Here is a 12,919-nt window from a genome sequence, read left to right as displayed (position 1 = left end):
GGCAAATATTTCCAAAGAAGGCATACAGATGGCCAGCAGGAACATGAGACTCACTTCACACCTGTTCCGATGACTGTTATTAAAAAGACAAAAATATAACAAGTATTGGCAAGGGTGTGGGGAAAAGGGAACTCACGCACTGTTGGTACAACGATTATGGAAAACAATATGGAAGCTCCTCAAAAAATAAAAATAGAACTTCCATATGACCCAATAATCCCACTTCTGGATCTGTAGCTAAAGGAAATGAAATCAGTATCCCAGAGAGATATCTGTACACCCATATTCGTTGTAGCGTTCTTCACGGTGTATGGATCATTCCAAGATATGGAAACAATTTAAGTGTCTGTTAATGGTTGAATAAAGAAAATGTATACACACACACACATATAAATATGCAGACACAATGCAGTATTACTCAATTATAAAAAAAGAAGGAAATCCTGCCATTTTCAACAGCATGGATAAACCTGGAGGATATTGTACGGAGTGAAATAAGCCAGACACAGGAAGACAAACAACTGTATGATCTCAGTTATATGTGGAATCAAAAAAAAGTCGACAAACTAATAGAATCAGAGAGTTGCCAGGATTTGAGGTGTGGGAGAAATGGGGAGATGTTGGTCAAAGGGTAGAGACTTCCAGTTGTAAGATGGATAAGTTCTGGGGACCTGATATACAACATGATGGTCATAGTTACTAACGCTATATTGTGTAATAGAAATTTATAGATCTTTGTGTTCCCACCTTCACAAGAAAAGAAAAAAGGTAGGTAGTCCCTCCATCCCAAGCCTCCCGATGGCAGTGGCCTCAGTTAGGCGTGCCTGCTGTGCTTTCCGGGGACGCTCGTAGGGAGCTCCCCAGACATTTCCTCCATGGGGGCCCTTACTCATGGCTGGGCTGGCTCTTGTGGTTCTTACTATGATTGCAGGATGCACTTCAGGAAGAAACCATGAGGGAACTTTGAGGAACAAGATTTATTACCTACAGTTTCTGGCGTGTACATGGCAGGTGGAGCAGACCTGGCCCTGCCTTTGTTAGAGTCCGAGGGTGGGGTGCCAACAGGTTCTCTCTTTATTGGCTAATATAAGGCATAAAAGCCAGAATTAGGGCTTGGGAAGGAAGAAGTCGGTCACACAAGGAGTCAGTTATCTGAGTTTCTGAAAGGTACCTTTGCAGGTGGGGTGGGGTGGCCTAGTTCCCGTCTGGTGGTTTTTCTAGTAGCTGTGTCGTACCGGTGGCAATATGCTTATTCACGATGGATGTCTTTTGAAAGGGAGGCCTAGTCAATCAAAAGTTGAATGTCAGGCACTTACAGTACACTATGTGAGATAACGGATACGTTAATTTGTCGTAATCATTTCACAGTGTATCCGTATATTAAATCATCACATAAAAACAATTATGTGGTATGACCAAAGTATATACTATTTTTATTTGTCAGTCATACTTCAGTGAAGCAGAAAAAACAATTACAAAAAGTGGATGATGGGTACATTTGGAAGTTTGCACTATTAAAAAAAAAAAGAAAGAGAAAGAATTATAGAATCTGTAGAATTATAGAGCTAGAAGTATCCACATCAAATCCTTCCTTGAACCGTTATTTTTCAAGGAAGGAAAGTAAGGCCCAACAGGGCTAAATCATGGACTAGTGAGTGGCAGAACCTGGACAAGAAGCCAGCACTTGGACTGTTTAGTGCAGTGTTCAGTGCTGTCGGTCAGATATCTTAGGTGGCTAACGTGAAGTGCTAACGGGACTCCGTTCTTAGATTTCGTTACTTTGAAAGACAAGTAAGTATTGATTACCTAGCAGTGAAAGATTTTCAGAGCAGTCATGAGGTGAAACTGAATATATAGATTAAAGACATGTATTTCAACAGCCATCATATTGCAGTGTGACTGAAGGTGAACAGAATGTGCAGTAGATACTTGCTCTGCTATGAAATATCTTAAAAGATACATCTTTGTTATTCTAAGTTTTTAAAATATGCCCAAAGAAAATTTTAGGTTCAATACCATAGTTTTTCCTTCATCAGGAAATATAGTCTTTATTTCTAATGGCCAAGAGGCCTGTTAAAATGTAGGGGTGCTGGGGCGCCTGGGTGGTTCAGTGGGTTAAGTCTCTGCCTTCGGCTTGGGTCATGATCCCAGGGTCCTGGGATTGAGCCCCACATCGGCTCTCTGCTCGGCGGGGAGCCTGCTTCTCCTTCTCTCTCTGCCTGCTGCTCTTGTCTACTTGTGATATCTCTCTCTCTCTCTCTCTTCTCTCTCTGTCAAATAAATAAATAAAATCTTTAAAAAAGAAAAAAGAAAAAAACAGACTTGAGGGACACCTGGGTGGCTCGGTTGGTTAAGTGTCTGCCTTTGGCTCGTTGGCTCAGGTCATGATCGCAGGGTCCTGGGATTGCGTTCTGCATCAGGATCCTTGCTCAGCAAGGAACCTGCTTCTCCCTCTGCCTGCAGCCTCCCCTACTGTGCTCTTTCTCTGACAAATAAATAAAATCTTTATTAAAAAAAAAATATATATATGGAAAACAGACTTGAGGGGCTCCTGGGTGGCTTAGTCAGTTGGGTGTCTGACTCTTGATTTCAGCTCTGGTCATGATCACATTGTGAAATCAGGCCCGGTCAGGCTCCGTGCTGGGTGTGGAATTGGCTTGGGACTCTCTCTCCCTTTCCCTCCCCTCCCATTCCCCTGCCCCAGCCCTGTTCATGTGAGCATGTTCTCTCTCTCTCTCTCTCTCTCTCTCAACAGATAGATAGAAACAGACTTCATTAACTTGCTAAACCTCCAAAAGCCACCAACTCTGCTGGTCTGTTATTGCTGGCCTGTTACCTTACCTCTGGCAGGAGAGGAGATAAGCCCAAGACAGAAGGAGTTAGGAAATAGTCAAAATAATCTCAGGGTACACAGTGAAGGATAATACATCTTTGTGTAATGTAATGGTGACTAGGTTATGTGTCTAATTCCTACATTCTTTTTTTTTTTAAGATTTTTATTTATTTATTTGACACAGAGAGATAAATCACAAGTAGGCAGAGAGGCAGGCAGAGAGAGAGGAGGAAGCAGGCTCCCTGCTGAGCAGAGAGCCCGATGCGGGGCTCGATCCCAGGACCCTGAGATCATGACCTGAGCCAAAGGCAGAGGCTTAACCCACTGAGCCATCCAGGCGCCCCTAATTCCTACATTCTTAACCTGGATGAGAAGCTCTGTACTGAATTACCTACAGGGAGCAACATCAACTCCATTATCACAGTAAGCCCTTAAGTGAAGACAAAATCAAGCATTTGAACAGGAAGAGCAACTTTGAAAGTTGAAAATAGATTCAAAGGGTAACCGTAGATCAAAGCTTCTCAGATTTTGGCAAGCATCAGAATCACCTGGAGGATTCATTAAAACACAAACGAGTGGGTGTCATCCCACGATGCTGATTAGTAGATGTGGGGTGGGATCTGAGAATTGGCATTTTTAACAACATCCCAGGTCATTGTTGTTGCAGTTAGTCCCAGGACCATATTTTCAGAACCGCTATCAAAGATCTTGAGGAAAACCAGTTGAAATTATCTGTTATGTGTTCGAATTTCTGGGAAATGTCTTTCATTCTCATTTTAAATTGACATTATTTATCACTTTGAGTATGCTTATTGCTTAGGCTGCTTTGTACTGTTAATAATTTAGTAATTGGAGTCTGGTTCCTTTGCTACCTAATGAGAACAGTGCCATCTAGAGGCATTAGCCCAAAGGGCCACCAGAGGGCCAAAGGAAGCTGTGGTTTTCTAGAGAGGTTGAACGGGCAGCTCATCATCATCAAGGATTTATTGACAACCTACTAGGTTATTATGTGTGGTACCACAAGGGTCTACAAAGAAATAGATATTCCAGTCACTGCCTTTTAGGTTAGTGACTTTCCATCTGTGTTCTGAGGAGCCCCAAAGTTCTACGAAGGGCAGGTGGGGCTCTGGGTCCCACCAGCACCCCCATTCAGCCAAACAGTTCTGCTTTCATCTGTTTTATGTAGTGAAGGTTATGTTTGCAAATGCACGCTATGCTGGATTGCTTTTTATAGGCAGGGCAGATAGATTATACATCACCCAAGATTATTGCTCTAAAGTACAGGTTTTCTGACATGTAAAATACGGTTATGAAAAATATGTAATCACTGAGAGAGAGGACATAAGCTGTAACCACCCATCAAATGTTGAAAGTATGTTTTGGTTCATATTAGCACATGTTAAAATCATGAACAGTTGGAAATAATATTCTAGTTGCACCACATTATCACAATCATAAATTGAGTATAATTGGGAGAACAGATGTTCACCAGTGTCAGGAGGGGGTGATTCAAGACAAAAAAAGTGTGAAAAGAAAATGTGAGGAATTAGAAGTATAAACTCTTTCTGGCTTTGATTTACTACAGAGTCAGCTTATTTGACAGCAGATTCATTATCAACTATTTTAAGTCATTTGTTCGAAAAGTGTAACATAAAAGCTAGAAATCACAGTGGTTGGGTTTCAGCTGATAAAACACTACCTAAAAAAGTTATACAGTCTTTCAACTAATGACGAATTCGGGTCATGCTTATCCAAAGAAACAATAAACCACTCCCATTCCAGTATTCAAACAGAAGGAAAGAGAGAAAAACAGTTGGGTTTTCTCTCTTGCCAGGACCACGATTGGCAAAGGAACATGGAGGCAGAATGGAACGGCTGGAGGAGCCCGTGGCAGGGACAGTCCCTCTGTCAGTGTGGGGGGCTCACAGTCACTGAAAGCAAACAAGTCTCTAAGTGGGTGGGAAGAAACAGAAACAAACAAAAACAAAGGGCAGAGCAGTAAAAGAAGTTAAGAGCCCAGCAGATTGTTAGAGGCTCAGGGAAGAGGAAGTGAGAAGCGCAGCAGGACTGAGAGCAGCAGTGCAGTTAGTGTCCTGTCACACCGGCCAGCTCGCTGCCCCGTCTCCGTGGGCCTCAGCATCTCTCACGGCTCACAACAGTGGAGTTCAGACTCCGCGGTGATGATCGTGTCCTCCTCGATCCGGTGGCAGCCTTCCTTTCCGACCTCATTTGTTCCCCCTCCCTGTAAACCACAAACAGCCACGGAACTCATCACTGTCCAAAATTACACCTCACACTTTTATGTCTTTGGCTTTTGTTATTTGCTAAGTCAATAAACATTATGTTCTCCTTGCTGAATTAATCTCTCTGTCTCGCTCTTTCTTTCTCCTTTCCCGTATTTTCCCCACTGAAATCCTTAGCAGAGCCCTGGGTTTTGTCAGGTGGAAAGCATAACTTAATGACCCTGGTTTTTAACCATCTATTGGGAGAATAATAATAAAACATATTTTATAAACCATGTTTGGGGTTTACTAAGTTTTGTGTTTGGGACATCTGGGTGGCTCAGTTAGTGAAGTGACTGCCTTTGACTGGGGTCATGCTCTTGGGGTCCGGGGATTGAGTCCTTCATGGGGCTCCCTGCTCAGCAGGAAGGCTGCTTTTCCTTCTTCTACCCTCCTGCCTGTGCTGTCTCTCTCTGTCAAATAAATAAATAAAATCTTCAAAAAAAACAAAACAAAGTTTTGTTTGCTTGATAGGAGTTTTAAACAGGATGCCTACCTACAACCTAACCACAACCTGTGTTGCACGCCATAAAAGCCAAGACACTTGCACCAATGTTGAGATGCAAGGAGCTTGCAGAAATACTGAGGGGGCCAGGGACAGTGGACACGTAGACTGTGAGAGTATGCTTTCACATCGGCTTAGTAGCGTCAGAGTACAGTCATGAAAGGAAGGCCTTTGGATCAGTGAATTAAATAAGCATAAAGAATTAGGGACAGGCTAATAATGCATTATATGTTAATAAAAAATTAAAAATTAAAAAAAAAGACTTAGGGACAGTTCTCATCTACCCTTTCACTGATGTTTTGTATAACCCTAGATAAAGTCCTTTGGGGCTTTTGTATTCCACTAAGAATAATGGGGAAGCCAATGGTGATTTCCCCAATAAAACTGATGTAAGGTAGGTAGGATTATCATGTCAAAGCATTCTTAAGTAAAATTTTTTCTTTTATTTTGAGAAAAAAATTTTAAATGTAGAGAAGTACAATCGGGTTGCAGTCCAAGATTCTGTTACTTGATTTTCTCTTCATAGTTAACACTTGGCCATAATTGTCATATTTGCCAAAATTGCTTTAATATTTTCTCTTAATAAACAGAGCAGTACAGGGCGCCTGGGTGGCTGAGTGGGTTAAGCCTCTGCCTTCAGCTCAGGTCATGATCCCAGGGTCCATGGGATCTCTCTCTCTCTGCCTGCCTCTCTGCCTACTTGTGATCTCTGTCTGTCAAATAAACAAATAAAATCTTTAAAAAAAAAAAAAGCAGTACAGTAAAAGTCCCATTTTTACATTTTTTTTTCATAGATACAACCTTTATTTTTAATTCGTTACCACTATTCTGGTTCATTTTTTTATATAGATAATTTTTAAACCTATTTACCATCACAGTGAGATGTCCAGTACATCAAATTCCATAATACATTTATTTTTGTTATTTTTTTTTTTAGAGATTGGGGGGAAAGGGCAAAAGGAGAGAGAGAATCTTAAGCAGGCTCCATGCCCAGCAAGGAGCCCAACAAGGGGCTCGATCCCACAACCCTGAGGTCATGACCTGAGCTGAAGTCAAGTCAGGTGCTTAACTTACTGGTTAACCCAATGGGCACTCTGATAAAATTCCATTTTTTAGGTCCTACCTTCAGTTTTACCGTCAAAAATTTAGGGTAAATTTCATTTCTCTTTTTATATTATTAGTGACATGTATGTGATGAACAGCATGATATTTTTCTGTATTTTTAAAGCTTTACCTAAAGAGTAAACCATATATATATCTTCCTTAAAGCATTTTTTAAAATGTGAAGTGCGGGCGCCTGGGTGGCTCAGTGGGTTAAAGCCTCTGCCTTCAGCTCAGGTCATGATCCCAGGGTTCTGGGATCGAGCCCCGCATCAGGCTCTCTGCTTAGCAGGGAGCCTGCTTCCTCCTCTCTCTCTGCCTGCCTCTCTGCCTAGTTGTGACTTCTCTCTGTCAAATAAATAAAATATTAAAAATAAATAAATAAAACGTGAAGTGCTATTTTTAGCCTTTTAATCTCCACATGTAGGTTGTTAATAATAATCAAGTTATTATTAAGATACAGCTTTGGAGTAATGATGGGGGCCGGATGGGAGAGTTCACCAGTTGAGAAATTCTGGTATGAGATTTGGAGAGTTACTGTCTGCAGACTCAGTCCTAGCAGAAGGCTCATGTACACTAATCTCCAATTTTGTTAGTTCTATGGTCACAGATGACTTGTAAATAAATCCTGCTTATGTGATAGTATATAGTAAAACTTAAGCATTTGTATTCAGTATGTACCTAGACATACATATATGTGTGTGTATTGTTAAATTTAGGCCATCTGATTGCATCCAAGTATGTAAAGTTACACTTTTGTAGCAATGTGCATTAGTAAAGAATATTTTCTAGATATTTATCTTGGTTCGTTTGGAGAATGTCACAGTAGTTTTCATGAATCCAAAGGGGCATTACCTTTCACTTGTGAATAATAAAAGTTTGTTGCAATAAAAGTTTGTTCTTTTCTCAAGGAAATGCTCGAGATCTACTTATTTCAAAGTTTTATAATTGTGTTTTTATCTATTTGTTGGCTCTTATTAGATTGTGAACTCCTTGAAGATAAGGGGAGTATACATTGTATTTATAACTGTATTTTCCAAGTCACCTCCAGCCATTTAGTCATGGCTTTCTGTCAGAGTGGTCAATTTAGTTGATGTGAATAGAACAAAATAATAGTTATCAGATACCTGTGTCCCGAAGCTGTAAGCGATGCATAATATTTTGATCCAAAATTGACCAAATGTTAATAACTAGATCAATCAGTTTGAACTAGATGAAGAGTAAATGTGGAATACTAGTATTACTTAATTCCTCTATGAAATAAGTAGGAACAGATTATATGTACCTTTTGAAATAAACTCTAGAATCAATAAGTAAGCTATAAAGTAAATTCCATAGAACTGGATCTGAGAAATAGATCAGGTTCCTTTTCTTTTTTCTTTTCTTTTCTCTCTTTCTTTTTTTTTTTTTTTTCTTTGAGAGAGAGAGAGAGTAAGAGCACAAGCAGGGGGGGGAGCTATGGAGGAAGAGGGAGGGAGAAGCAGGCTCCCCACTGAGCAGGGAGCCCGACTTGGGGCTCTATCCCAGGACCCAACCCAAAGGCAGACACTTAACCAACTAAGATGCTCAGGTGCCCCAAATAGGGTCAGGTTCTAAAAGGGAATTGTCAATATCATATTTAAGACCATATCTTGATAAATATTATGTTTCAAACATACTTAGTCGATTGTAACTTGAAGTATATTTTTCAATGGCAAGAATGGCTCAAGTGATTTCCATATTACTCTTCTGATTAAATTCTTCTGATTTGGGTACAACTGAATATTTTTTTACTGTATTTTATGGAAAGTAAGTTAATGATTTCAAGCATTTTTTTCCACAGTATGTGATTTCACAGTATATTATATCCTAGAGTGTGTGATACTAGAATGTGCCTTCTTCTACTCTAACCTCATTACAACAGCAGATGCTAGTAAGTAATTTCTTTATCTTGGAAAGTTACTAAGCAGTTCCCAGAGGTAAAGCCAGATTTACTTCTGAAATATTCATTTGATTAATCTTTTGAATTACCGTGTTCATTAAAGTTGATCTGAAATATAATCTTTTAGAACTTTATTTCTGGTGTCAGGGAAGTTTTAAAATGTTTACTACGTTTAGCTCATTTTCTTTTTCCTTGCACTATCCAAGGAAATGGTCTTGGTATGTATTCGAGGGAGGACTTAAATGACAGAAATTGAAATGATAGCAGCCATAACTTTCATTTCTCTCATAATTTATGCCAGACACTTGTGTTATGTGATTTTAAAGTATTATGCTTACACTCTTAGGAGGGTGGAATTATTTTCTCTGTTATAGATAAGAGGATGCTGAAGCCAGGTTAAAAGATTTGCTCTAGCCACCAAGTTAATACAGTACTCAGCTGGGATTTAGACCCAGATTTATCTTGTCTCCAATACCCAGGATGTTACTACACCATGCTGTCCCAGTGAAAGGAAGACTTTGACATTTTCAAACATTATTTTGAAAAATAAGGAATATGGTTTGCAGATACTATAGATATTTGTTTTGGGGTATCTGGGAATAATATGATCCCTTCTAGGTGGAGTGATCAGAGCAGATAAACTGAGAGGGGAGCATAAAGTACTCAAGTGTAATATTTTTTTTTAATTTTTTATTATGTTATGTTAGTCACCATACAGTACATCATTAGTTTGGTTTTTTTTCAAGATTTTATTTATTTGACAGAGAGATATCACAAGTGGGCAGAGAGAGAGGGAGAAGCAGGCTCCCCGCTTAGCAGAGAGCCCAATGCGGGGCTCGATCCCACGACCCTGAAATCATGACCTGAGCCAAAGGCAGAGGCTTAACCCACTGAGCCACCCAGATGCCCCCATCATTAGTTTTTGATGTAGTGTTCCATAATTTATTGTTTGCATATAACACCCAGTGCTCCATGCAATATGTGCTCTCCATAATACCCATCATTGGGCTAACCAATCCCCCCACCCACCTCCCCTTTAAATCTCTCAGTTTGTTTCCCAGAGTCCATAGTCTTTCATGGTTTGTCTCCCCCTCTGATTCCCCCCCCTTCACTTTTCCCTTCCTTCTAATGTCCTCCATGCTATTCCATATATTCCACAAATAAGTGAAACCATATGATAATTGCCTTTCTCTGCTTGACTTATTTCACTTAGTATAACCTTCTCCACCTCCATCCACGTTGATGCAAATGTTCGGTATTCATCCTTTCTGATGGCTGAGTAATATTCCACTGCATATATGGACCATGTCTTCTTTATCCATTCGTCTGCTGAAGAACATCTCAGCTCTTTCCACAGTTTAGCTATTGTGGACATTGCTGCTGTGAACACTGGGGTGCATGTAGCCCTTCTTTTCACTACATCTGTATCTTTGGGGTAAATACCTAGTAGTGCAATTCCTGGGTCATAGCATAGCTCTAGTTTTAACTTTTTGAGGAACCTCCATGCTGTTTTCCAAAGTGGCTGCACCAACTTGCATTCCCACCAACAGTGTAAGAGTGTTCCCCTTCCTCTACAACTTCTTTAACATTTGTTGTTTCTTGCCTTGTCAGTTTTTGCCATTCTAACAGGTGTGAGGTGGTATCTTGGTGTGGTTTTGATTTAAGTTTCCCTGATGGCTAATGATATTGAACATTTTTTCATGTGTCTGTTAGCCATTTGTATGTCTTCTTATATTCAATGAACATTTGTATTTGGAGCTATCAGGAGCCCTACCAAAGTCAGACTTCCAGATCCTCTCTCTTCCCCATTCTGTTTTATGCTGAAATTCTTTGTTAAAGGAAGAATGGATTCTAGGCTGACCTAGGAAGGATTAGTACAGAGCACATCTTACCCGAGAGATCAGTAATACCATGGGAAAAAAAAGAACTAAGTCTCATTGACTCAGTAAAAGGTCTTCCATAACTGTATGCCAGGCACTGAGGGACAGAGATAAGCAAGACATAAATTGTAAAGTAGGAATGAATTAGGAGTAGTGTGGCAAGATAAACATGGGGTATTAGGGGAGCTGAAAGGAAGGCTACTTTACTACTCGCCCACTGAATCATAAAATGGCTTCTCAGAGGAGATAACAGCCGTTGGGAGTTTGAAGGATGAAGAGGAGTTAGCCAGATTAACAAGGGGAGCTGAGCACCGAAGGATGTGGAAAGAGCATGCACAGATAAAACTGAAGAGCAGTCCTTCGCAATGGGTTCTGGGTATCTTTCAAATGAGTGACATTGTGGCAAGAATTTTAGTATTCCAGTATTTCAAACTTTAATAAGCAATTTACTACCTTGTGATAATATGAAATATTACAAGTGCATAGGGAAAACCTATTGAAATTTCCCGTATTTATAGAATACCAGAGCTGGCAGCATCCTCAGAGAATGTCCAGTGAGTTCATTTTTTCACTCCACATTAATATCTACTGTGCTCGTCACAGAGGACACAGGAAAAGGTGGACCTTGCCTCCAAGGAGCTCACAGGCTACGAGAGGAAATAAACAGACAATTACACAAGTATGATAAAGTGCTCTAATAAGAGTGGAGAAGACTGGTTAAGCACACAGGGAGGCTCATTCATTTTTCTTGGAGATTAGCTAGATAAAGTTTTAATTAGCTCTTGAAGATTTCAGAAGACAGTTCATTTATGAAAGGAAGAAAGGATATTTCAGGTTAAGACTGCTGGTTAAAAGGAACAATTTACATTTCTCCTTAAGCCCTTCAGTCTAAGTTCTTCAACAAAGATTATCTAAAATAATGAAGCAGTGTCATGGGTTTTCTTAGTTGTCTATTAATAATATAAAATAGCCTAACCAGCGGTTCTCAGTGTGTGGTCTTGGGACCAGCAATATCAACATCTCCTGGAAACTTAGAAATTCTCGGGCCCCAGCCCAGACCTACTGAATCTTGGAGTTTGGTGGTGGGGCCCAGCAGTTACTGCTTTCCAAAATCCTGCAGAGGATTCTGATACATGATCAAGTTTGAGAGCTAGTGGCCTAAGCTAACTATAGTTCATGGACTATTGAAAATTCATGGATTTTGAGGCCAGAGAGACCTGGGTTCGAATCTCACCATTCTCCCTTCAGAGATGTGTGACTGTCAGTCTGTCACCTAATGTCTATGAGCTTTGGGATTTTCATCTATAGAATGAAAATAATACCTCCTTTCCAGGACTGTTTTAAAGACTTGCTGATGTAATTTAAACGAAGTGTTTAACACTGTAGCTAAGATATTGTAGGCTTTAAATAAATGGGAACGACTACTGTTGTTGTTAGTTAGTTGTTGTTAGTTGTTAGTTTGTAGATCGTTTTCCCAGTAAATTTATTACTTTCCCTTACTGAGTGATAATATGTTCACATTTTTGCTTTTAGATTCAAATGCTCAAAAAATCGACGACATCTACGGACTACATGGTCAAGTGGAACACAAGCTAGCTTTCCTGAGGACTCACGTGCCAAAAGAGACAAAACTTGTGGTCATTGGCCATTCCATAGGCTGCCATATTAGCCTGGAGATTCTGAAGCTTGCTCCTGAACTCCCAGTAAGTATGCCTCACGAGGTGATTGTAGGTGCCAGATTACGCCTTGTGCAAAGCCTCCTCGGCTATCCTTCCCTCTTTTGTCTCTTGTTTAACTGATAAGTAGAACAGACAGGTGGATATTCTGTAGCTACCTTTATCTTTATCCATATTACTGTGGGCCTATGTGAGTGTATGTTCATGCAGTTTCCGTGTGTTTCAAAAAATAATACTGAAGGAGGTAGAAATTTTCCAGATGAGTGCCATTTAATCTAGGATTATCTGGAATTCTGAAGTTGCATATAACTTGTCATTTATAAAGGAATATTTTAGAGTAGTCACCAGCAAAGACCTGGACAAGAATCTGTCTTTATTGAGAAAATATTTTGCAATATTTAGCATCATCAGTAAACAAACAACTGTCCTTACAGAACACTAAATCTTTATTTAGTCATAAGCCTGGATCCTTCTCCATTCTATAGGTTGGCAGCATTTTTGAGACATTCAATTCATTCATTCACAAATGATTGGGTCCCACTGGATGTCAGATACGATGTGAGATACTGGAGACAAAAAGACCTATTTAAAGTGCCCAAGAAAGCTAGTGAGCTAGAAGAGACTTCAAAACAAAATGGAAACTCATACTCTCATGAACACGTACCATTGAAAGGATCTATTGAATGGATGCGATTCACAACATAAATTATTTCTTGATTCA

General features: G+C 39.9%; 1 protein-coding gene across 1 annotated transcript in view; it reads left to right on the top strand.

Annotated features, from left to right (window-relative positions):
- Positions 1-12,919, top strand: part of LDAH (lipid droplet associated hydrolase) — a 109,678-nt gene that overhangs the window by 32,613 nt on the left and 64,146 nt on the right. Inside the window, exon 4 of the mRNA XM_045979864.1 lies at positions 12,056-12,225. Coding sequence (XP_045835820.1) covers positions 12,056-12,225 — 170 coding nt within the window. The remainder of the gene's footprint in view (positions 1-12,055; positions 12,226-12,919) is intronic.

This window comes from Meles meles, chromosome 15 (genome assembly GCF_922984935.1).
Source record: "Meles meles chromosome 15, mMelMel3.1 paternal haplotype, whole genome shotgun sequence".
Classification (NCBI taxonomy): Eukaryota; Metazoa; Chordata; class Mammalia; order Carnivora; family Mustelidae; genus Meles; species Meles meles.
This window is presented reverse-complemented; position numbering and strand designations above follow the sequence as displayed.